The 27,223-nt window shown below is 47.2% G+C and overlaps 1 protein-coding gene across 4 annotated transcripts in view; it reads right to left on the bottom strand.

Moving 5' to 3' along the window:
- Positions 1-27,223, bottom strand: part of wrn (WRN RecQ like helicase) — a 146,088-nt gene that overhangs the window by 101,641 nt on the left and 17,224 nt on the right. For all 4 annotated transcript variants that reach the window (XM_072495402.1, XM_072495404.1, XM_072495401.1 and 1 more), the window contains exons 6-9: positions 21,673-21,822; positions 19,985-20,057; positions 17,788-17,899; positions 14,947-15,334 (exon numbers count right to left, since the gene is read on the bottom strand). In XM_072495402.1, the coding sequence (XP_072351503.1) occupies positions 14,947-15,334; positions 17,788-17,899; positions 19,985-20,057; positions 21,673-21,822 (723 nt within the window). The remainder of the gene's footprint in view (positions 1-14,946; positions 15,335-17,787; positions 17,900-19,984; positions 20,058-21,672; positions 21,823-27,223) is intronic.

Here is a 27,223-nt window from a genome sequence, read left to right as displayed (position 1 = left end):
ACACCTTTAAATAGTATCACATCAGGTTAAAGGATATATATATTTTCTGTAGAATGGCAGAGATATATTCGCTTGGTTGATTTAAGCTCCAGCACCTTGTTTTTTTTCTGCAGCTCTCTGGACACACACAGACACACACAACTTGCTTTCTCCAACTGCAAAACTAAACTGCAAAACCTGCAGCTCTCTGGAAACACACAGACACACACAGCTTTTTAAACTGCAACTAAAAACCTGCAAAATGGCCTACCTGAGCTGAGCTCCACCCACTCTATGACATCACTGTTTTCTTAAAGGTACATTGCTTAAACATCCAGTTCATAAAGGCACTCTCACATGATATCCCCCCCCCACCCCAAGAAAAAAAAACCCATCAACTTCAAGATGGTTTCATTTTTCACCTTTGCACCATCAATTAAGAAATGTACACAGTAAATATACCTTTTCGTTTTATAAAAAAACAACACATGCAAACAGATATAATAATATAGTCCATTTTTCTTTGTTCTTCTTCCTCCAACCGAAATCCTTCTCGATTGACAGTCTCTTTGAACAAAGTCTCTGCACGATCCATCCATTCCTCTACTCCTCGGCATTTCTCTTTAGAATCAGATACTTTAGTTCAATCTGACCACAGAGTCCCTTGCAATTCTCCAATACAGGAACATTGGTGATCACAGCTTTCAGGCAGTCAAATGCCTGTTGAAAGTCCGCTGCCCATTGAATTTTTTTACGTTTCTTCAGCAATTCCATCAGTGGAGTAATCACGCCACAAATCTTTTGCACAACTGTTCGATCAAAGCCATTCATGCTAAGAAATCGCATTATTTCCCTTTGTCTTGAGGATAACGGAAACTCCGCAAGGAAAGTGATTCGGGCTTCTCCAAATTCACTTTCGGCTAGGTTCATCACCAAACCCGCCTCCTGAAGTCGATCGAAGAACTCCATACGATGTTTCAAATGTTCTTTCCATGTCTGGAAGTTGGAAATAAAAGCAGAATGTCCCACTTTCTCAATGCAATCCTTCAAACGTGGGAAAGGATAAGAGTCCGTTCTTGTAACTGCATTCACCTTTCGATAGTCCACACACAACCATTGGGTATCGTCTTGTTTAGGTACCATCACTACGGGTGAGCTCCATTGGCTGCAACCCACTTCAATTATGCCATTTTTAAGCATACTCTCAACCTCTTTGTTAACCTGTGCCAATTTTAAAGGATTAACTCTATATGGATGCTGTTTGATCGGAACAGCATTTCCAACATCTACATCATGTATAGCCATTTTAGTACTTCCCAATTTATCTCTACAAACTTGCCCATTTGATATCAATAACTCTTTCAGGTCAGTTCGTTTTTCCTCCGGAAGGTAACTTAACAATTCATCCCAATTTTCAAGAACATCCTCATTTTCCAATGTAATTTGAGGTATGTCAAATTCACAGTCATCTGGATTTGGTTCGTTACTTTGAGTTAGAATCATTAAACCCTCCTTTTTCTCCTTCCCTTTCAAAGTACCTTTTAAGCATATTCACATGACACACTCGGTGAGTCTTCCTTCTTTCTTGTGTTTTTACCACATAATTCACCTCACTTAATTGCCTTTCAATCTGATACAGTCCACAAAACCTAGCTTTTTTCCCTACCACTGGTAACAACACTAAAACTTTATCCCCACTGGCAAAACTACGAACTTTTGATTTCTTGTCCGTTACCCGTTTCATTACATTTTGTGCAACTTTCAAATGTTGTCTCGCCAATTCACCTGCTCTATTTAATAATTCCCTAAAATTTGACACGTAATCCAATAGTGTAATTTCCGATTTCTCACCCACCAATTTTTCTTTCATCAATTTAAGTGGTCCTCTTACCTCATGACCAAAAATTAGTTCAAAAGGACTAAATTTGGTAGACTCATTAGGTGCATCCCTAATTGCAAACAATACAAATGGGATTCCTTTATCCCAATCCTCTGGATAATCTTGACAATACGTCCTCAACATTGTCTTTAATGTCTGATGCCACCTTTATAACGCTCTCTGCGATTCTGGATGGTACGCAGTTGATTAAATTGTTTTATTCCTAAGCTATCCATAACTTCTTTGAATAACTTTGAAGTAAAATTTGTTCCTTGATCCGATTGAATTTCTGTGGGTAGTCCATATCTAGTAAAGAATTTAAGTAACTCCTCCACAATCCTTTTAGCTGTAATATTACGTACTGGAATGGCCTCTGGAAACCTAGTAGACACATCCATTACAGTCAAAAGATATTGATTTCCACTTTTGGTTTTAGGAAGCGGTCCTACACAATCGATTAGGACCCTTGTGAAAGGTTCCTCAAATGCTGGAATGGGTATTAAGGGTGCTGGTTTTATTACTGCTTGAGGTTTCAGTATCACTTGACATGTGTGACATGATTGACAAATTTTAACTACATCTTTATGTAGTCCAGGCCAATAAAAATGTTTCTGGATTTTAGCTTGAGTTTTCCTTATTCCCAAATGACCTCCCACTGGTACCTCATGTGCAACACGCAACACCTCCTTTCTATACCCTACCGGCAATACTACTTGATGAACTTCTGCCCACTTTTCATCTGCCTGCATATGTACAGGTCTCTATTTTCTCATCAAGAAATCATTTTTACAGTAATAAAACTCTGGTATACTCTCAGATTTCTCTTCCGTATATGCTTTCTGATATATCCGTTCTATTTCTACATCTTTCTGTGGTAACTCCGCCAATTTTCCTGAACTAAAAATATCCGCCTCATCCTCCACTTGTTCTTGTTCTTTTTCAACCATCTGATCAAAAATCGTTTCTGATAATTGCACTTCAACTTCACTCTTTGATTTCTCCTCTTGTCTTAACCTGTGACTTTGCGGCCTTGTTACTACACAATCCGGAAAAATCCCAGGATATTCGTCCTGCAACACTTCAGTTGACTGATTTTCCACTGGTTTATCAACCACAGTAGGCATCACTCCCACCTGCGATCCAGCTATATCATTACCCAAGATAAACTGTATTCCTGGACAAGATAGTTTATCTATTACTCCTACTACCACTTCACCACTCTTCACTGGACTTTCCAACCTTACCTTATATAATGGAACGCTACTCTTCTCACCCTAAATTCCACATATCACCACCTTTTCTGGCAACATTCTTCCCAAACTACATAATTCCTCATCTCTTACCATTAAAGATTGACTAGCCCTGTATCTCTTAAAATTGTGACTTCTTTACCTGCTCCTCCTGATACACATGAGTAAACTTTACCCACACAAGTAAATTCTTTAAAGACATCTGGCACCTTCTTAACAATTACAGAGTACTGGGCTAATGGTAAGATTCTTGGCAGTGTGGATGAGCAGAGAGATCTCGGTGTCCATGTACATAGATCCCTGAAAGTTGCCACTCAGGTTGAGAGGGTTGTTAAGAAGGCGTACGGTGTGTTAGCTTTTATTGGTAGAGGGATTGAGTTTCGGAGCCTTGAGGTCATGTTGCAGCTGTACAAAACTCTGGTGCGGCCGCATTTGGAGTATTGCGTGCAATTCTGGTCGCTGCATTATAGGAAGGATGTGGAAGCATTGGAAAGAGAGCAGAGGAGATTTACCAGAATGTTGCCTGGTATGGAGGGAAGATCTTATGAGGAAAGGCTGAGGGACTTGAGGCTTTTTTCGTTAGAGAGAAGAAGGTTAAGAGGTGACGTAATTGAGGCATACAAGATGATCAGAGGATTGGATAGGGTGGACAGTGAGAGCCTTTTTCCTCGGATGGTGATGTCTAGCACGAGGGGACATAGCTTTAAATTGAGGGGAGATAGATACAAGACAGATGTCAGAGGTAGGTTCTTTACTCAGAGAGTAGTAAGGGCGTGGAATCATAGAATCATAGAAGTTTACAGCATGGAAACAGGCCCTTCGGCCCAACCAGTCCATGCCGCCCAGTTTTTACCATTAAGCTAGTCCCAGTTGCCCGCGCTTGGCCCAATAGAATCATTTGAATGCCCTGCCTGCAACAGTAGTAGACTCGCGAACACTAAGGGCATTCAAATGGTCATTGGATAGACATATGGACGATAAGGGAATAGTGTAGATGGGTTTTAGAGTGGTTTCACAGGTCGGCGCAACATCGAGGGCCGAAGGGCCTGTACTGCGCTGTAATGTTCTATGTTCTACTTCTTGAACAGGCTGTACAATCGTTTGCACCTCCTTCGCTTCCCTTGGGCTTTCCTTTGCCACTCTAACAAACCCCACTGTCTTATCCTGTTTTACCACATCAGCCTTCCCAGTGCTTTTCTTCAACTACCAACACTGTGACTTTACATGGCCTAGTTTATTACAGTGAAAACATTTGAAACTTTTCATTTCTTTTCCACCCTCCTGGACTTCTTTTTTAATCTGAGGTACACTCTCTTTATTGTCTCCCATCAGGTCACCTTTACCTTTACCACTTGAGTATTTCTCATGTTCCCAGTTTCTATCCCTCACCAGCTGAAACTGATGTCAGAAATCAATCTTTGATTTATGAACTATTTCATAATCATCTGCCATTTCCGCTGCTAATCTCGCAGTTTTAACCCTCTGTTCTTCCACATGAGTTCTCACTACGTCAGGAATTGAATTTTTAAACTCCTCCAAAAGTATAATTTCTCTGAGAGCTTCGTACATTTGGTCTATTTTCAAAGTCCTTATCCACCTATCAAAATTACTCTGTTTGAGCCTTTCAAATTCCATGTATGTTTGACCAAATTCTTTCCTTAAATTTCTAAACCTTTGTCTGTAAGCTTCAGGCACTAGCTCATATGTACTTAAGATGGATTTCTTCACCTCCTCATACGTTCCAGATGCCTCCTCCGGTAGTGATGAAAACACTTCACTAGCTCTACCTACCAGATTTGTTTGAATCAGTAACACCCACATGTCTTGTGGCCATTTCATTTATTTAGCTACCTTCTCAAATGAAATGAAAAAGGCTTTCACTTCCTTCTCGTCAAACCTTGGCAATGCTTGGACATATTTAAATAGATTCCCACCAAGCCTTCGACTGTGACGCTCTTTCTCATTATCCTCATCAGTATCATCCAACTGTACGTTTCCCTTTATGTCTGCCAATTTTAACTGATTGGCATGTTTCATGGCCATTTTCTGAAGTTCAAACTCCCTCTCTTTATCTTTTTCCCTGATCTGTATCTCCCTTTCTTTTTCTTTTTGTTCTGCTAGGGCTATTCTTTCTTTTCTCCTTTCCTCTCTCTCCTTTTCTTTTTCCTCTCTCTCTCTTTCTCTTTCTTTTTCCTCTCTCTCTTTCTCTTTCCTCTCTCTCACTCTTGTATGCCAACTGCTTTAATTCTTTCTCATGTTCCATTTGTTTAATTTGCAACTGAATTTTTTCCATTTCCAATGAGTCAAACTATCTCAGGCAACTTTAAATGCTTAACCAGCGCCATAATTACCTCATCTTTTCGCATTTTGTCAGGTAATGTTAGCTGCAATGTTCTTGCCAAATCTAACAGTCTGCTTTTCATTTCTGTCCGTAAGGTACTACGTGTAATATTCCCCACCTCCAAAAACTTCTCAGCCTCTGAAAGAGCCATCGTTCACAACACTCGCCCCACATAAACTAAAATACTACACCGGAAAAGCAACAATCGTTCACTGTCTTTTAGTTCACAAAAGCCAATCCAATAGATAGACTTATATCCCCCTCGAGCCCCCAATTGTTATGGGGGAGGTGTTTTCAGAACCCCAAAATGTATCATGGAGTTCAACCAACCTCTCCCTTTAATGGATTTGTTGCTTTTCCTAGCATACACCTTTTTTCCCTAGGTGTGGGATTACAATTATGGACACGTGGGTTTTTAAACACAAAACACTGTTTATTCCATGAACTCAACTTAACATCTTAAATAAACATTGGATCTCTTAACACCCCTTACTTCAAAGATAACTCAGAAAATATTGCAACAGTAAATAATTCCTTAAAATGTTCCTTCAAACTTCCAAGAGACTTAACACCTTTAAACAGTATCACATCAGGTTAAAGGATATATATTTTTTCTGTAGAATGGCAGAGATATATTAGCTTGGTTGATTTCAGCTCCAGCACTTTGTTTTTTTTCCTGCAGCTCACTGGACACACACAGACACACACAACCTGCTTTCTCCAACTGTAAAACTAAACTGTGAAACTTGCAGCTCTCTGGAAACACACAGACACACACAATGCTTTTTAAACTGCAACTAAAAACCTGCAAAATGGCTGACCTGAGCAGAGCACCACCCACTCTATGACATCACTGTTTTCTTAAAGGTACATTGCTTAAACATCCAGTTCTTAAAGGCACTCTCGCATGACAACATATTGTACACTGCTGAACATTTGGGGGCAAAGGGTCAAGTCAGCCATTCTAACATCAAAACATTATCATTACTGCATTTCTCAATATTTGGCTAATCTCTTCCATCAGTCAAACCATCAGTTGGTGCCACAAATATTTCTGTGACAGGCCGATCCAGAATTCTCATTTTCACTCCAGAAAGCTAGAGCTTCAAATCTGTTTCCAAGCGTAATTTTCTCTGGGTTCGCACTCTCTAACCTTTCCCTTCTTGCCCCTCAGGCCAGTTATCAAATCTTCCTCCTCCACTGCCTGTTCCCTCTCGGTCATCGGGGTGACCACCCTCTCAAATGCTTGCCCCATAAAATGTTCTCGTGACTTAACCTGTTGAAGTGTCTCCACCTCCTTCACAAGTCCAGAGCTTGAGCAACACAAGTTGGTAGTTTTTGCTCAAGTCAACCTCAGGCGCTTGTTTTTTTTTAAATATATTTATTAAAGTTTTTTAACACAATTTTTCACCCTTACAAACAATAACCCCCCCCCCACGTAACAAAATAGCAAGAAATCGCACATAGCAAGATATATACATGGTAAAACGATATATTACATAGCTTTGTACACTGGCTCTCTCCCGTACGTGCCAGTTTCCAAGTCCTTCATGTGTTCTCTTGCTCAGCCACCTCCCAGGCAAACCACACTTCCCCCCCTCCCTCCCTCCACCCCCCCCCTTCACAGGATGCCCCCCCTACCCCCCCCCCCTTGGGTTGCTGCTGCTGCTGACCGACCTCCTTCCTCTAATGCTCCGCTAGTCTAGGAACGGTTGCCACCGCCTGCAGAACCCCTGCGCAGACCCTCTCAAGGCAAACTTTATCCTCTCCAGCTTAATGAACCCAGCCATGTTGTTTATCCAGGCTTCCACGCTGGGGGGCTTCGCCTCCTTCCACATTAGCAAGATCCTTCGCCGGGCTACTAGGGACGCAAAGACCAGAATACCAGCCTCTTTCGCCTCCTGCACTCCCGGCTCATCCACTACTCCAAATATTGCTAGCCCCCAGCTTGGCTTGATACGGACTTTCACCGCTTTAGATACTGCTCCCGCCACTCCTCTCCAGAACCCCTCCAGTGCCGGGCATGACCAAAACATATGGACATGGTTCACCGGGCTCCCTGAGCACCTTCCACATCTGTCCTCTACCCCAAAGAACCTACTGAACCTCGCCCCGTCATGTGCGCTCTGTGAACCACCTTAAATTGTATCAACCTGAGCCTGGCACACGAGGAGGAGGAATTAACCCTACCGAAGGCATCAGCCCATAACCCCTCCTCAATCTCCTCCCCCAGCTCCTCCTCCCATTTACCCTTCAGCTCCTCTACCAGTGCTTCCCCCTCATCTTTCATCTCCTGGTATATTGCCGACACCTTGCCCTCCCCGACCCATACACCCGAGATCACCCTGTCTTGAATTTCCTCTGCCGGGAGCAACGGGAACACCCTCACCTGCCGCCTCACAAACGCCCTCACCTGCATGTATCTAAAAGCATTTCCCGGGGGTATCTCAAACTACCAACAAAAAGGAAGGGCGGTAAAAAGAGGGAAAATCGACCGTGGATATCTAAGGAAATAAGGGAGAGTATCAAATTGAAGGAAAAAACATACAAAGTAGCAAAGATCAGTGGGAGACGAGAGGACTGGGAAATCTTTAGGGGGCAACAGAAATCTACTAAAAAAGCTATAAAGAAGAGTAAGATAGATTATGAGAGTAAACTTGCTCAGAATATAAAAACAGATAGTAAAAGTTTCTACAAATACATAAAACAAAAAAGAGTGGCTAAGGTAAATATTGGTCCTTTAGAGGATGAGAAGGGAGATTTAGTAATGGGAGCTGAGGAAATGGCTGAGGAACTGAACAGGTTTTTTGGTTCGGTCCTCACAGTGGAAGACACAAATAACATGCCAGTGACTGATGGAAATGAGGCTATGACAGGTGAGGACCTTGAGAGGATTGTTATCACCAAGGAGGTAGTGATGGGCAAGCTAATGGGGCTAAAGGTAGACAAGTCTCCTGGACCTGATGGAATGCATCCCAGAGTGCTAAAAGAGATGGCTAGGGAAATTGCAAATGCACTAGTGATAATTTACCAAAATTCACTAGACTCTGGGGTGGTCCCGGCGGATTGGAAATCAGCAAACGTGACACCACTGTTTAAAAAAGGAGGTAGGCAGAAAGCGGGTAATTATAGGCCAGTGAGCTTTACTTCGGTAGTAGGGAAGATGCTGGAATCTATCATCAAGGAAGAAATAGCGAGGCATCTGGATGGAAATTGTCCCATTGGGCAGACGCAGCATGGGTTCATAAAGGGCAGGTCGTGCCTAACTAATTTAGTGGAATTTTTTGAAGACATTACTAGTGCAGTAGATAACGGGGAGCCAATGGATGTGGTATATCTGGATTTCCAGAAAGCCTTTGACAAGGTGCCACACAAAAGGTTGTTGCATAAGATAAAGATGCATGGCATTAAGGGGAAAGTAGGAGCATGGATAGAGGATTGGTTAATTAATAGAAAGCAAAGAGTGGGGATTAATGGGTGTTTCTCTGGTTGGCAATCAGTAGCTAGTGGTGGCAATCAGTAGCTAGTGGTGTCCCTCAGGGATCAGTGTTGGGCCCACAACTGTTCACAATTTACATAGATGATTTGGAGTTGGGGACCAAGGGCAATGTGTCCAAGTTTGCAGACGACAATAAGATAAGTGGTAAAGCAAACAGTGCAGAGGATACTGGAAGTCTGCAGAGGGATTTGGATAGGCTAAGTGAATGGGCTAGGGTCTGGCAGATGGAATACAATGTTGATAAATGTGATGTTATCCATTTTGGTAGGAATAACAGCAAAAGGGATTATTATTTAAATGATAAAATATTAAAACATGCTGCTGTGCAGAGAGACCTGGGTGTGCTAGTGCATGAGCCGCAAAAAGTTGGTTTTCAGGTGCAACAGATGATTAAGAAGGCAAATGGAATGTTGTCCTTCATTGCTAGAGGGATGGAGTTTAAGACTAGGGAGGTTCTGCTGCAATTGTATAAGGTGTTAGTGAGGCCACACCTGGAGTATTGTGTTCAGTTTTGGTCTCCTTACTTGAGAAAGGACGTGCTGGCACTGGAGGGTGTGCAGAGGAGATTCACTAGGTTAATCCCAGAGCTGAAGGGGTTGGATTACGAGGAGAGGTTGAGTAGACTGGGACTGTACTCGTTGGAATTTAGAAGGATATGGGGGGATCTTATAGAAACATATCAGATTATGAAGGGAATAGATAGGATCGATGCGGGCAGGTTGTTTCCACTGGCGGGTGAAAGCAGAACTAGGGGGCATAGCCTCAAAATAAGGGGAAGTAGATTTAGGACTGAGTTTAGGAGGAAATTCTTCACCCAAAGGGTTGTGAATCTATGGAATTCCTTACCCAGTGAAGCAGTAGAGGCTCATTCATTAAATGTTTTTAAGATAAAGATAGATAGTTTTTTGAAGAATAAAGGGATTAAGGGTTATGGTGTTCGGGCCGGAAAGTGGAGCTGAGCCCACAAAAGATCAGCCATGATCTCATTGAATAGTGGAGCAGGCTCGAGGGGCCAGATGGCCTACTCCTGCTCCTAGTTCTTATGTTCTCCTCTAGTGCCCCTAGGCTCGCAAACGTCCCATCAATGAACAGGTCCTCCATTCTTCTAATCACTGTCCGATGCCAGCTCTGAAATCCCCCGTCCATCCTCCCCGGAACAAACCGGTGGTTACCCCTGATCGGGGACCACACCGAGGCTCCCATTGCACCCCTGTGCCGTCTCCACTGGCCCCAGATCCTTAGCGTTGCCGCCACCACCGGGCTCGTGGCATACTTTGACGGTGAGAGCGGCAGCGGTGCCGTCACCAGCACCCCCAGGCTCGTTCCTTTACAGGACGCCATCTCCACCCTCATCCATGCCGCCCCCTCTCCCTCCATCACCCACTTGCGGATCATCGCCACATTTGCTGCCCAGTAGTAGCTCCCTAGGTTCGGCAGCGCCAACCCTCCTTGGTCCCTACTGCGTTCCAGAAACCCTCTCCTTACCCTCGGGGTCCTATTCGCCCACACAAACCCCATAATACTCCTGCCTACTCTCTGAAAAAAGGCCTTGGTGATCACGATGGGAAGGCACTGAAACACAAAAAGAAACCTCGGAAGGACCACCATTTTGACCGACTGCACTCTCCCGCTAGCGAGAGCGGTAGCATGTCCCATCTTTTGAAGTCCTCCTCCATCTGCTCCACCAACCTCGTCAGATTCAGTTTATGTAGGGCCCCCCAACTCCTGGCTATCTGGATCCCCAGGTACCGAAAGCTCCCCTCCGCCCTCCTCAGCGGTAGATCGCCTATCCCCCTTTTCTTGGTCCCCTGCCTGTTCTACAAAGAGCTCACTCTTCCCTACATTGAGCTTATAGCCCGAAAAATCCCCAAACTCCCTCAGAGTCTGCATGACCTCCACCATCCCCTCCACTGGATCCGCCACATACAGCAACAGGTCATCCGCATAAAGCGACACCCGATGCTCTTCTCCCCCTTGGACCACCCCCCTCCATTTCCTAGACTCCCTCAGACATGGCCAAGGGTTCGATCGCCAATGCAAACAACAGGGGGGACAGGGAGCACCCCTGCCTCGTCCCACGGTACAGCCGAAAGTACTCCGACCTCCGCCGATTCGTCACCACACTCGCCACCGGGGCTCTGTAAAGGAGCTTAACCCAACTAATAAACCCTCCCCCGAACCCAAACCTACATAGCACTTCCCAAAGGTACTCCCACTCTACTCGGTCAAAGGCCTTCTCCGCGTCCATAGCTGCCACTATCTCCGCCTCTCCCTCCTCCGATGGCATCATTATCACGTTTAAGAGCCGCCGCACATTGGTGTTTAGTTGCCTGCCCTTTACAAATCCCGTCTGGTCCTCGTGGATCACCCCCGGGACACAGTCCTCGATCCTCGTAGCCAGCACTTTTGTCAGCAACTTAGCATCCACATTGAGAAGCGAGATCGGCCTGTACGATCCACATTGCAGTGGGTCCTTGTCCCGCTTTAGGATCAAAGAAATCGTCGCCTCCGACATTGTCGGGAGCAGGGTCCCTTCCTCCCTTGCCTCATTAAAGGTCCTCACTAGTATCGGGGCCAACAGGTCTACGTACTTCCTGTAGAACTCTACCGGGAACCCGTCCGGTCCCGGGGCCTTCCCTGCCTGCATGCTCAGCTCCTCCAACCCGATTGGTGCCCCCAAACCAGCCACCTCTTGCTCCTCCACCCTCGGGAATCTCAATTGGTCTAGGAATCGTCTCATCCCCTCTTCCCCCGCTGGGGGCTGGGATCTATACAGCTCCTCATAGAAGGCCTTGAATGCCTCGTTTATTTTCGTCGCACTCCGCACCGTGGCTCCCCTTCCATCCTTGACTCCCCCTATTTCCCTCGCTGCCATCCTATTACGGAGCTGGTGTGCCAGCATCCAACTCGCCTTCTCCCCATACTCGTAGGTCGCCCCCTGTGCCTTCCTCCACTGTGCCTCTGCCTTCCCTGTGGTCAACAGATCAAACTCCGTCTGGAGACGTCATCTTTCCCCAAGTAATCCCTCCTCAGGGGCCTCTGTGTATCTCATGTGCACTCTTAAAATCTCCCCCACTAACCTCTCCCTTTCCATGCCCTCTATCTTATCCCTATGAGCCCTGATGGAGATTAGCTCTCCCCTGATCACCGCCTTCAGCGCCTCCCATACCACCCCCACCCGCACCTCCCCGTTGTCGTTGGCCTCCAAGTACCTTTCAATGCACCCCCTCACCTTCCCACACACCACCTCATCTGCCAGCAGTCCCACATCCAGCCGCCACAGCGGGCGTCGGTCCCTCTCCTCTCCCAGCTCCAGTTCCACCCAGTGCGGGCGTGATCTGAAAAGGCTATGGCCGAATACTCTGTTCCCTCCACTTTCGGGATCAGCGCCCTGCCCAGAACAAAAGAATCTATCCGGGAGTAGGCTTTGTGCACATGGGAGAAAAAAGAAAATTCCCTGGCCTGCGGCCTGGCAAACCTCCACGGGTCCACTCCCCCATCTGATCCATAAACCCCCTAAGCACCTCGGCCGCCGCCGGCCTCTTTCCAGTCCTCGATCTGGAGCGGTCCAGTGCTGGGTCCAACACCGTATTGAAATCCCTACGCATTATCAGGCCTCCTACCTCCAGGTCCGGAATGCACCCCAACATGCGCTTCATGAATCCAGCATCATCCCTGTTCGGGGCGTATACATTTACCAGCACCACCCTCGTCCCCTGCAACTTACCGCTCACCATCACATATCGCCCTCCGTTGCCCACTACGATATTCTTGGCCTCAAACGACACCCGCTTCCCCATGAATATTGCCACCGCTCTATTCTTCCAGCTCCGAATGGAATACCTGCCTACCCATCCCTTTCTTAACCTGACCTGGTCCGCCACCTTCAAATGTGTCTCTTGGAGCATGACCACGTCTGCCTTCAGTCCCTTTAAGTGCGCGAACACTTGGGCCCTCTTCACCGGCCCGTTCAGGCCCCTCACATTCCACAGCCGAATTGGAGGGGCTCCCTACCCCTACCACCACCCCCCCCACCACCCCCACCCCCCACCCCCCCACCACCCCCACCCCCCACCCCCCCACCCCCCCCCCCCCCCCACCCCCCCCCCCCCCCCCCCCCCCCGGCCGACTAGCCATCTTCTTTTCTAGGCCAGTCCCGTGTCCGCGCCGCCCTCACCCTCCAGTCCCCCTGCCGGGAGACCCCCGCCCCGACCACCTCTTCTGTGTCCCATTCCCCTTCGGCCAGTGCAGCAGCAACCCTTTCCCCCCCCCCCCCCCTCCCCCACCCCCCGTTAGACCCATGTCTAGCTTTTTTGCTCCCCCCATATCACTCCTGCTGACCCCGGCTTCCTCCACCGTCCCATTGACCTCCCCGTGTGGGAATCTCCCAATCAGTATGCGTTCCTCCATTCCCCCTCCCCCCTTTCGTCCCTAGCGCGGGAAAAAACCCCAGGCTTTCCTAAGCCTACCCCGCCCCCTCTGGCGCAGCTCCTGTCGCGGCCTTGTCTCTCTCCCCCAACCCATGTAACATTTCCTGCGCGTGATTGACCTCCTTTATACAACAACCATCAAGCAACTAACATCCCCCCCACCCTCACACACCCTCAGTTTAAGTCCAACTTTTCTGTTTGAATACAGGTCCACGCCTCTTCAGGCGTTTCGAAATAATGGTGCTGATGCTTGTGTGTGACCCACAATCGCGCTGGCTGCAGCATTCCAAATCTCACTCCTTTCCGGTGCAACATCGCCTTGGCCCGGTTGAAACCCGCTCTCCTCTTTGCTACCTCAGTGCTCCAGTCCGGGTATATTTGGATCTCCGCATTGTCCCACCTGCTGCTCCGCTCTTTCTTGGCCCATTTCAAGACCCTCTCTCTGTCTGTGAAACGGTGAAACCTCACCACCATCGCCCTTGGCGGCTCGTTTGCCTTGTGCCTCCTCGCCAGCTCCCGGTGTGCCCCATCCAGCTCCAGCGGCCTCGAAGGGGCCTCCACGCCCATCATCGCCTCGAGCATCGTGCTCGCATATGCCCCGGCATCGGCCCCCTCCACTCCTTCAGGGAGACCCAGGATCCGCAGGTTCTTTCTCCTCGACCTGTTCTCCAGGTCTTTGAATCTTCCCGCCCACCTCTTGTGCAGCACCTCGTGCTCCTCCACTCTCACCGCCAGGCCCAAGATCTCGTCCTCATTCTCACTGACTCTTTTCTGCACCTCCTGGATCTTTACCTCGTGGGCCTTCTGGGTCATCCCTAGTCGACAACATAGGCGCCAGCATCTCCTTCCACAGCTCCTCGAAGCAGCGCTTGATGACCTCCTGCAGCTCCAGTCCACACTCCGCTTTGTCCCCGGCCGCTGCCATTTTGCTTTTCTTTCCTCGCTTCTCCCGCTGCTCCAATGCCGCTTTTTTTGCCGTTTCACTTCTGGTCCGGTCCATAAAAGTTGAAGGGGGACCTCACTCTTCCCTTCCCCATGGGTCGTCTTCGAAAAAATTTCCGTTGGGGCTCCTCTAAAGAGCCCGAAAGTCCGTGATAGCGGGAGCTGCCGAATCATGCGGCTTAGCTCCGCATAGCCGCAACCAGAAGTCAACCTCAGGTGCTTGTTAACTGGCGATATGTTGTGGCTCCCCCGCCCCTTCCCCCCTGCCCCCCACCCCTTATCCTCCCACAGAAAACTGCCAACCTGGCTTGCAGCTATACAAGTTGAGAAATCTAAGCTTACATTTCAGGGATATAAAAAACACAATCTGCATTCCAAGCACGCACAGTGCACAGTGTATCACACTACTTCCCATTGTACTCCCACTTTCACCAAATTTCCATCTTCAGAAGTCCTCATTTCCACTCTGTTCCCAAATTACTCCATATCAGTCCAATGTTATGCAGCATGTCCAGGCAAATTCTACTTTGCTTCATTATAAATCGGGTCATTATCAAAAATAATTATATTGTACTAAAGGCAGTGCAATTAATATTAAACGATAATATTGCTGCATTATATTTTACCTTGCTCGGCCAAGAGGAAACAGTATGGTCCACTGCATCGTGTGCTTCTGCCTGGTGCTCTAACATCTGAAGATCATGTTCAGTAATGGGTAAAGACATCAGATAATCCTCATTCTTTTTCTGACTGTGTTCTGCACCAACTTCACCCTCATTTATGTCAGTGCCCTGGCGTTCCGATCGTGGCACACTGTTACGTGGTGAGTCCACCAAATTACTTTCTTGCTCTACTTCTTGGTGGCTTTCACTTGTATTATGGATACCTCCAAAACAATTTTCAGGGTGATCATTTGAAGGTCGGTTGTCTGCACTAGTTCCAGATGTTGATTCGAGCAAAACGTTCCTCAAAGCAGAAAGATTTTCAGAAATGACACTCAAGATATCCGTAGCTCTGATTAAAAAGAAACATGTACTAGTACATGGCACGCTAAAGTCAAATGTAAACACTAACAAGTGACTGTAATTTCTATCAATTCCATACTAGCATTGCTGAGAGGAAAAATGTCCTGTTCCTTCAAATGAACATCCACTCAAATGGACCTTCCATTGGTTATTTGATCCTTTGAGGTGGTTGATTATCCAGAGTATAATATACACATTTAGAGATTTTAACTCTGAAATTGTTTTCTGTCTCACCAAAATTATTTATGCAATATTTTTTTTTTTAATTTAGAGTACCCAATTCATTTTTTCCAATTAAGGGGCAATTTAGCGAGGCCAATCCACCTAACCTGCACATCTTTGGGTTGTGGGGGCGAAACCCACGCAAACACGGGAAGAATGTGCAAACCCTACACGGCAGTGACCCAGAGTCGGGATCGAACTGGGACCTCGGCGCCGTGAGGCAGCAGTGCTAACCACTGTGCCACCGTGCTGCCCTTTATGCATGCAATATTTACGAACTTCTGCTTTCTGATGACAAACCTCCACAAATGTCTGGCCATTCACATGCGAGCCTACAGCAAATAAGGGGATTTTTTTTATGGGAAACAAACCATTCGTGAACAGCCAGAAAACACTGGCTTTCAGCATTTATGGAGCTAAGATCAAAAGTTTCAGAGAGCTAGAGGTTTTCAATTAGTCTTCTCAGAAATGATTGGGGATAAATGCATTTTTCAAACATTTTATCAACCTGACAGCAACATTTGAACTACATCTGAAACCATTTTCACTGAAGATTAGTCTAATTAGTCTAACAGTTTTTTTCATGCATTAGATATATATTACAATTTAAATATTTCCTGTTTGTTATGATTGATACTTCTTTTTGTTTTTAAGCATACCGACTCTTGTCAGTGGATCTGGTAATATTTTTAAAAATATTTTATTCAAGCAAAATTTTCACGAAAACAAACAAACCCACCAGCAATACAAGCCCAATCCTTTAAACTACACCCAGCCCGACACCCCAAAACCATTCCTCCTCCACCATAAAGAAAACAAAATCTTAGCAAACCCTTAACCCAATTAAGAAAATGAATCCCTTCCCCTCCCCCTAACCGCTGGCAGTAACCAACTCCCTGAAAATAAAGAAAAGCTGCCACCTCGAGTAGAACCCTACCACCGACCCCCTCAAGGTATACTTAATCTTATCCAGGTGTAGAAATTCCATCAAATCACCCAACCAAGTCAAGGACTTAGGCGGCACCAGGGACCTCCAACCAAACAAGTCTCGCCTCTGGGCTATTAGCGAAGCGAAGGCCAAGACATCCGCCTTTGTTCCCGTCTGCAGCCCCGGCAAGTCAAACACTCCAAAGGTGGCCACCAACGGGAACAGCTCCAACTGAACGCCCAAAATCCCTGATAACATATCAAAAAAGGAGACCAAGAAGCTGACAAGCTTAGGGCAAGACCAAAACACATGCGTGCGATTCACCGGTCCTTTAGAAAACCGTTCACTACTGTCCTCCGCCCCCGGGAAGAACCCACTCATATGCGCTCCAGTCAGGTGCGCCCTGGGCACCACCTTAAACTGGATCAGACTTAACCTCACACACAAGGATGTGAAGTTGATCCCATGCCGAGCCTGACCCCGCATCCCCCTCCCCCCCTCCAGGACGAAGCCCACTGTGAGAGTGAGCCGTAGCTCAGTTGGTAGTACTCTCAACTCTGAGTCACAAGGTTCTGGGTTTAGCTTTTACTCCAGGCTGTAAGTAGAAAATCAAAGCTGAAACTCCAATGGAGTACTGAGTGCCATACTGCAGATGAGACATTAAACCAAACCCACCCCCCCTCCTCAGGTGGATGTGCAAAATACCATGTGATATTTTGAAGAGAAGCATGGGAGTCATTGACGGTGTTCTGGTCAACATTTACCCCTCGTTAGAAAAATAGGGAGGGCCAACTGGGATATTGAAAAAGTTTCATTAGGCCACATGAGGGGGATGGGGAAATGGGGGTGGTGGGTGTGGAGAGATGTGGGGGAGGGGTGAGCTGAGAGCCAGGTGAGAGAAGAGAGTGGCTCTGAAAGCAGAGGGAGGGAATAAAGTTTCTCTTTCCCTAAATTACTTTGTAGTCTCTGATGGAGGCAGTGATAGGGATTTAGAGCACATTTCCTTAGAACACATCCTCCGAGTCATGGAAAAAATAAATATGGGGGCATGACGTAGTAAGGGCCGCAGTAAAGACATGCTTACCCGAAAGTTCGTAGTGAATAGCCGTTCCAGATTGTAAGACCAAATGTTTACTTGCAAGACAGCCATCAAACCAATGAAAGATAAAACAGAAGTTTAAACCCAATGTGAAGGACTGACTAAAGCAGGCATTTATTTTAGATGCAGAGAGAACAGCACTATGAATAGCAGATCATCATATGCTGTAACCCATTAGCTGCTCATCACTAACCTCTGCACACCACTAATGATGGAATCAGGAACCAACTCTGCTATTTTCTGCATCTCACAGACAACAGAGGTCAAGTTAGACCTTAAATCAAGGGAAGGGAGCAGATTCTGGTCTGAAAACACAAAAAGTAGAAAATTATCAATTGGCAAATATTACACCCATATATACAGCTCATTTTGCCTTTCAACATTAGGCACAATGCTCATTCTAATGTTTAAAATAAATTTAGAATACCCAATTCTTTTTTTTCCAATTAAAGGACAATTTAGCGTGGCCAATCCACCTACCCTGCACATCTTTGGCTTGTGGCTTGTGGGGGTGAGACCCATGTAGACACGGGGAGAATGTGCAAACTCCACACGGACGGTGACCCAGGGCTGGGGTCGAACCCGGGTCCTCGGCGCCATGAGGCAGCGGTGCTGATCACTGCACCACCATGGTGCCCTACAATGCTAATTCTAATCTGATATTTTTATTCTTGGGAAAGAAATGGGAACAGAAATTAATTACTTTGATCCTTCATATGGCACAGTGAGTGAGTGCCCATTTCAGGTACTTAAATATATGTGCAGGATTCAGTTTATGGACTGAATAAAGCTGCTGTTAGTTTCGGAATCCAACAGTGTTAGAAGCACCACTAATGCAGAAAAGTCGTTATTTCCACTTGGAACTTCACTTCAGATGGAGCAATAAACCTGTTACTGAGTACCTGAAACCACTGAGTAGGAAGCAGGTGAAGACAAAATCGATTAATCAACATATTGTGCTTATCATTGTGGGCTTAATCTTTACATTTTATTTTAGATTTTCTCCTTCCTGGTTTCCAATTTTCTTCTGCAATCAACACTGTCCTGGTCTCTGTAAATGGCACTCTGAAGCTAAATATTAAAAGATGTGAAAAGCCAGTCTTGTTGATGCTAGTCATTTTCTATTTCTCCAAAGGAAGTGCAAAAACTCCATTTGGTGACTCCCATGAGAATTGAATAGTGACAGTGTTAACATAAACCCCAAGGTCCCATTATTCTGTACCACAGATGGCTTTCCCATATATTTTTAAAGCAGCTGTACCGTTTGGGATAAAACAACAGAATCTCCCACTGGCATTCCGTACCACTGCTAGATTATATCGGTTCCGTATACACGGCGAGGGAATTCTCCACATAAAACAGTACCATTGCTGGAGTGGTGCTTCCACACGAGCAGAACACTAGACATTGAATCCAGATGATTTCCAATGAAAGAGATAATCACCCTACACTGCTCTCACATTTATTATCAGCCAGTGGGACAGAGAGCAGGAACAGGTCTTTTAAACGCACAATAATACACACATAATTACAGATCCATTCTGAGGATATTCCCAATTCTATTAAAACAACACATGTTTGTAAATAGTTTAAATATATTACCATGTGGCAGCCTGGTGGGGTAGGTTTGGTTACACATAAGGTTGCTTTAGAATGGAGCAGCAGTTCACGCAGTCTACCAATCTAACAAATTGTGATATGCGCTACAGACACATTTATTAATAATAATAATCTTTATTAGTGTCACAAGTAGGCTTACATTAACATTGCAATGAGAAAATCCCCTAGTCGCCACACTCTGTCACCTGTTCGGATACACCAAGGGGAATTCAGAATGTCCAATTCACCTAACAAGCACATCTTTCAGGACTTGTGGGAGGAAACCGGAGCACCCGGAGGAAACCCATGCAGACACGGGGAGAACGTGCAGACTCCGCACAAATAGTGACCCAAGCCAGGAATTGAACCCAGGTCCCTGGCGCGGTGAAGCAACACTGCTAACCACTGTGCTACTTCTTGTTGTGTGTGACAAAAAACGGAATTAGCAAGCAAAGAGGGAAAAATCTGGAAGCAAATAAAAAATTGGAGCTTTTGTCAAGTATCAGTCTTTTCCTTTTGTATCATACAAAGACAATGACGATCTGACAGGAACATCCAAAAGGTAAGGTGAGAAAAGAGCATCAGGCCCTTCAAACCTCACTGGAGTGTGCAACTGCAGCTGCTAGCAATGGAAATTTGTGAGAGCGCCAAAAAAAACAGTGGGAACAAACCTGTGCCAATTTTGAGAAATTCCTTCCTAATGTTATAATGGAGTTGAGCAAGCTTAAGGAGATTTTGGTTACCAGGCTACGCATCTTTTGGGAAACTTGTCCAACCCGAGCACAACATACCATTTTTATTAAGAAACAGTTTTCCTCTGCGAGTATCCAGACTATTTAACTTTTTGGATATTAGAAAACCAGCCTGGAGAAAGAAAAAGAAACATAAATACGTGCAAACTTAGTTAGTTATAAAATATTGCCACAGACATATTTTACCTTTCTGACATGTGATAATGTCCTGTCTTGAGCAACAGATCCAAAACATACCACTGGGAATGGAGTATACGAGTCTAAATGCCAATGCATTACACAACAAGAAACTCATTTAAAAAAAAAATACAATGCAATTAATTGCTGGCATGTATAATGCATGTACAGGGCTCCAAAAATACTCCAGGAAATCAGATTTCTTTATTAAATCTTCTGAGTTTCCCCATTGACATTTGAACAATAGCACTGTGTTAGGAGTATACTGTATCATGGCCAAGAAGGCACTTACTCAATGAGGGACCAGCTCGCCACAGTGCTGCTCTGAAACCAGCTGTTTAAAGCCATGCAAGGGCAGCCTGGACCAATTCCCTGCTCTCTGCTCTCAATTTTCTTCCCCTCACTCTGGCGATGTTCATGGTTTGTTATCTGGCCCACAACACAACCAGCAGTAAAACCTCAACACATAAACAATTCTGTCCACAACTCTGCAACCCTGTAGCACAACAGGGTCATTTCCTTGAACTTCAGGATGCAATGTAGCATTCCGCCCCCCCCCCCCCACACACCCATTCCTTTTCAAAAACTCTCCAACAACAATCCCTGCAAATAAGGCACTTAGGTAAAGCAGCCTCTGCTACTGACATGGTTTTTGACCGTGGCGGCAGGGTGGTTAGCACTGTTGCTTCACAGCGCCAGGGTCCCAGGTTCGATTCCTGGCTTGGGTCACTGTCTGTGCAGAGTTTGTGCGTTCTCCCCGTGTCTGCGTGGGTTTCCTCTGGGTGCTCCGGTTTCCTGCCACAAGTCCCAAAGACCTGCTTGTTCGGTGAATTGGATATTCTGAATTCCCCCTCTGTGTACCCAAACAGGCGCCGGAGTATGGCAACTAGGTGCTTTTCACAGTAACCTCATTGCAGTGTTAATGTAAGCCTACTTGTGACAATAATAAAGATTAGTATATTATTCCACATCATGAAGGTGTGCAGGAACAACAATTGATCATTCAGACTCCAACCTCACCATACCAGAACAAAGTGCCCATCCTGGGCCTCCCATCAAGGCACTAGAAATCAGAAGCAAGTCAAGTGCATGCAAAGTAAAGTTTTACAGATCTCCCAAACGATTGTCGAGGCTGGGAATCAACTGAAAATTTTGAAATTAAGATTGATGGATTTTTGTTGGGTAAGAGATTGAGGGACTGAACCAAGATGAACAGATGGAGTCAAGATACAGGTCAGCCATGATTTAACTGAAGGGCAGAGCAGGCGACAGAAGCTGAATGCCTTACTTCTGTTCCAATGTACCACTAAGTAGCAGAGTATTACCATTAAGCTTCATATACACCATATATATCTTTGTTGTTATTTTAACTCTTTTCAAAAAGGAAATTAAAAAACAATTTAAAATGTTATACCACAGCATGCACAGACATAGGAATTAACTAATCATTGGTGCAAGCTACATTGATATTAAACAGAGCACTTGATTAAATAATTAAGAATTGAAATAACAGTGCTGGGTATTTACAATTGAAGTTGACATATACATACATAGGCATCAGTTGCTGCATATCGCTGCTGCTGATCACTGAGTGGAAATGTATCCCAGTCACTGCAGCGCACAGATACATCCTTCCACAGCTGCTTTCCACAGAGGTGTTTCACCAACCCATTCAGACTCCACCGTTCTGCACATTTCAACTACGGTGTACCACAGGAGAACAGGTTTTAGAACCAAAACAAATCTTTCGACGCCCTTTGTAACGTAATATCTAATGCAGGTTAGCCGTATGAAAATAAATCAGAGCACCCACTTTAAAAATGTTGCACAGGCTTCCAGAAAGAATGTATACCATGAGGCTTCTAAAAATAACTAGAGTTTTACACGATAGGTTAGGATAATACAAAGAACAAAGAAATGTACAGCGCAGGAACAGGCCCTTCGGCCCTCCAAGCCCGTGCCGACCATGCTGCCCGACTAAACTACAATCTTCTACACTTCCTGGGTCCGTATCCTTCTATACCCATCCTATTCATATATTTGTCAAGATGCCCCTTAAATGTCCCTATCGTCCCTGCTTCCACTACCTCCTCCGGTAGCGGGTTCCAGGCACCCACTACCCTCTGCGTAAAAAACTTGCCTCGTACATCTACTCTAAACCTTGCCCCTCTCACCTTAAACCTATGCCCCCTAGTAATTGACCCCTCTACCCTGGGGAAAAGCCTCTGACTATCCACTCTGTCTGTGCCCCTCATAATTTTATATACCTCTATCAGGTCTCCCCTCAACCTCCTTCGTTCCAGTGAGAACAAACCGAGTTTATTCAATCACTCCTCATAGCTAATGCCCTCCATACCAGGCAACATTCTGGTAAATCTCTTCTGCACCCTCTCTAAAGCCTCCACATCCTTCTGGTAGTGTGGCGACCAGAATTGAACACTATACTCCAAGTGTGGCCTAACTAAGGTTCTATACAGCTGCAACATGACTTGCCAATTCTTATACTCAATGCCCCGGCCAATGAAGGCAAGCATGCCGTATGCCTTCTTGACTACCTTCTCCACCTGTGTTGCCTCTTTCAATGACCTGTGGACCTGTACTCCTAGATCTCTTTGACTTTCAATACTCTTGAGGGTTCTACCATTCACTGTATATTCCCTACCTGCATTAGACCTTCCAAAATGCATTACCTCACATTTGTCCGGATTAAACTCCATCTGCCATCTCTCCGCCCAAGTCTCCAGACAATCTAAATCCTGCTGTATCCTCCGACAGTCCTCATCGCTATCCGCAATTCCACCAACCTTTGTGTCGTCTGCAAACTTACTAATCAGACCAGTTACATTTTCCTCCAAATCATTTATATATACTACAAAGAGCAAAGGTCCCAGCACTGATCCCTGTGGAACACCACTGGTCACAGCCCTCCAATTAGAAAAGCATCCCTCCATTGCTACTCTCTGCCTTCTATGGCCTAGCCAGTTCTGTATCCACCTTGCCAGCTCACCCCTAATCCTGTGTGACTTCACCTTTTGTACTAGTCTACCATGAGGGACCTTGTCAAAGGCCTTACTGAAGTCCATATAGACAACATCTACTGCCCTACCTGCATCAATCATCTTAGTGACCTCCTCGAAAAACTCTATCAAGTTAGTGAGACACGACCTCCCCTTCACAAAACCGTGCTGCCTCTCACTAATACGTCCATTTGCTTCCAAATGGGAGTAGATCCTGTCTCGAAGAATTCTCTCCAGTAATTTCCCTACCACTGAAGTAAGGCTCACCGGCCTGTAGTTCCCGGGATTATCCTTGCTACCCTTCTTAAACAGAGGAACAACATTGGCTATTCTCCAGTCCTCCGGGACATCCCCTGAAGACAGCGAGGCTCCAAAGATTTCTGTCAAGGCCTCAGCAATTTCCTCTCCAGCCTCCTTCAGTATTCTGGGGTAGATCCCATCAGGCCCTGGGGACTTATCTACCTTAATATTTTTTAAGACACCCAACACCTCGTCTTTTTGGATCACAATGTGACCCAGGCTATCTACACCCCCTTCTCCAGACTCAACATCTACCAATTCCTTCTCTTTGGTGAATACTGATGCAAAGTATTCATTTAGTACCTCGCCCATTTCCTCTGGCTCCACACATAGATTCCCTTGCCTATCCTTCAGTGGGCCAACCCTTTCCCTGGCTACCCTCTTGCCTTTTATGTACGTGTAAAAAGCCTTGGGATTTTCCTTAACCCTATTTGCCAATGACTTTTCGTGACCCCTTCTAGCCCTCCTGACTCCTTGCTTAAGTTCCTTCCTACTTTCCTTATATTCCACGCAGGCTTCGTCTGTTCCCAGCCTTTTAGCCACTGACAAATGCCTCCTTTTCCTTTTTGACGAGGCCTACAATATCACTCGTCATCCAAGGTTCCCGAAAATTGCCGTATTTATCTTTCTTCCTCACAGGAACATGCCGGTCCTGTATTCCTTTCAACTGCCACTTGAAAGCCTCCCACATGTCAGATGTTGATTTGCCCTCAAACATCCGCCCCCAATCTATGTTCTTCAGTTCCCGCCTAATATTGTTATAATTAGCCTTCCCCCAATTGAGCACATTCATCCTCGGACCACTCTTATCCTTGTCCACCAGTACTTTAAAACTTACTGAATTGTGGTCACTGTTACCGAAATGCTCCCCTACTGAAACATCTACCACCTGGCCGGGCTCATTCCCCAATACCAGGTCCAGTACTGCCCCTTCCCTCGTTGGACTGTCTACATATTGTTTTAAGAAGCCCTCCTGGATGCTCCTTACAAACTCCGCCCCGTCTTAGCCCCTGGCACTAAGTGAGTCCCAGTCAATATTGGGGAAGTTGAAGTCTCCCATCACCACAACCCTGTTGTTTTTACTCTTTTCCAAAATCTGTCTACCTATCTGCTCCCCTATCTCCCGCTGGCTGTTGGGAGGCCTGTAGTATACCCCCAACATTGTGACTGCACCCTTCTTATTCCTGATCTCTACCCATATAGCCTCACTGCCCTCTGAGGTGTCCTCTCGCAGTACAGTTGTGATATTCTCCCGAACAAGTAGCGCAACTCCACCTCCCCTTTTACATCCCCCTCTATCCCGCCTGAAACATCTAAATCCTGGTACGTTTAGCTGCCAATCCTGCCCTTCCCTCAACCAGGTCTCTGTAATGGCCACAACATCATAGTTCCAAGTACTAATCCAAGCTCTCAGTTCATCTGCCTTACCCGTAATGCTCCTTGCATTAAAACATATGCACTTCAGGCCACCAGACCCGCTGTGTTCAGCAACTTCTCCCCGTCTGCTCTGCCTCAGAGCCACACTGTCCCTATTCCCTAGTTCTCCCTCAATGCTCTCACCTTCTGACCTATTGCTCCCGTGCCCACCCCCCTGCCATACTAGTTTAAACCCTCCCGTGTGACACTAGCAAACCTCGCAGCCAGGATATTTATGCCTCTCCGGTTTAGATGCAACCCGTCCTTCTTATACAGGTCACATCTGCCCCGGAAGAGCTCCCAGTGGTCCAGATAATGGAAACCCTCCCTCCTACACCAGCTGTTTAGCCACGTGTTTATCTGCTCTATCTTCCTATTTCTAGCCTCACTGGCACGTGGCACAGGGAGTAATCCCGAGATTACAACCCTCGAGGTCCTGTCTTTTAACTTTCTGCCTAGCTCCCTGAACTCCTGCTGCAGGACCTCATGCCCCTTCCTGCCTATGTCGTTAGTGCCAGTCGCCTCTCAGCTGGTTTATAGGAAGATAGGAATCAGGAGCAGGAGGTCGTTCAGTCCTTTGAGCCTGTTCCACCAATCAATAAGATAGTGGCCGATCTGGTTGTGGTCGTAAATCATAGAGTTTTACACCACAGATATAGACCCTTCGGCCCATCCTGTCTGTGCCAGCCATCAAGCACCTCTCTACTCTAATCCCATTTTCTAGCAATTGATCCGTAGTCTTGCACACTATGGCATTTCAAGTATTCATCGAAATGCTTCTTGAATGTTGTGAGGGTTCCCGCCTCGATCATCCTTTCAGGCAGTGAATTCCAGATTCCCACTACCCTCTGGGTGAAAAGGTTTTTCCTCAAATCCTCTCTAAATCCCCTGTCCCTTACCTGAAATCTATGCCTCCTGGTTATCGATCCCTCAACTAAGAGAGGACCCTCCTCGGCCTTCTGTGCTCCTAGGAGAACAATCCCAGCCTAGCCAGCCTCTCTTCATAGTTGAAATGCTCCAGCACAGGCAACATCGTGATTAATCTCCTCTGCAACCTTTCCAATGCAATCACATCCTCCCTATAGTGTGGAGACCAGAACTCCACACAGTACTCCAACTATAGCCTAACCTAACCTGGAATTTTAGCTACCATTGGCACAATTTTCCAGCAGCATTGCAACTGGCACCAATCCGCCCTATTCCCAGTGAATAGCGGGAGAGCCCCTAAGCGGGGTTCATGCTTGCCGTCAAACCAATCATGATGCTCCCGACCCGCAGCGTCCGACACAATCTGAATCATGTCCTTGCTGGATGTGATCCAGATCAACATATTTAAACTCCAACAACGGAGACCAGACGTGATGACCAATCTGAGGGTCCAGAGGCCAATGGAGCCCACAGGTGGTCGGGGACAGAACAGGGCAGTGCATACTGGCACATAGGTAGTGCCACGTTGACAGGGGGCAAAATGTGGGGGACCCCCCAAGGGTGAGAGGCGGCGGGCAGGACAGGCAACGGGCGGCACGGTCGAAAGTTTGGGGTTACAAAGGGTGGGGTGTACAGAGGGGGCGGGGGGGGTACGGAGGGCGGGGTGTACGAAGGGCGGGGGTAGGGAGGGCGGGGGGCAGGGAGGGCGGGGGTCGCGGAGGGCGGGAGGGCGGGGGGGCGGAGGGCGGGGGGCGCGGAGGGCGGGGGGCAGGGGTCGCGGAGGGCGGAGGGCGCGGAGGGCGCGGAGGGCGGGGGGCGGGGGGGGCGGGGGGCGCGGGGGGCGCGGAGGGCGGGGGGCGCGGAGGGCGGGGGGCACGGAGGGCAGGGGGCACGGAGGGCAGGGGGCACGGAGGGCAGGGGGCACGGAGGGCAGGGGGCACGGAGGGCAGGGGGCACAGAGGGCAGGGGGCACAGAGGGCAGGGGGCACAGAGGGCAGGGGGCACAGAGGGCAGGGGGCACAGAGGGCAGGGGGCACAGAGGGCAGGGGGCACAGAGGGCAGGGGGCACAGAGGGCAGGGGGCACAGAGGGCAGGGGGCACAGAGGGCAGGGGGCACAGAGGGCAGGGGGCACGGAGGGCAGGGGGCACGGAAGGCAGGGGGCACGGAAGGCAGGGGGCACGGAAGGCAGGGGGCACGGAAGGCAGGGGGCACGGAAGGCAGGGGGCACGGAAGGCAGGGGGCACGGAAGGCAGGGGGCACGGAAGGCAGGGGGCACGGAAGGCAGGGGGCACGGAAGGCAGGGGGCACGGAAGGCAGGGGGCACGGAAGGCAGGGGGCACGGAAGGCAGGGGGCACGGAAGGCAGGGGGCACGGAAGGCAGGGGGCACGGAAGGCAGGGGGCACGGAAGGCAGGGGGCACGGAAGGCAGGGGGCACGGAG

Source organism: Scyliorhinus torazame, chromosome 3, assembly GCF_047496885.1.
Source record: "Scyliorhinus torazame isolate Kashiwa2021f chromosome 3, sScyTor2.1, whole genome shotgun sequence".
In the NCBI taxonomy this organism is placed as follows: domain Eukaryota; kingdom Metazoa; phylum Chordata; class Chondrichthyes; order Carcharhiniformes; family Scyliorhinidae; genus Scyliorhinus; species Scyliorhinus torazame.
Note: the sequence above shows the minus strand (reverse complement) of the source record. Positions and strands in the feature narration are given on the sequence as shown.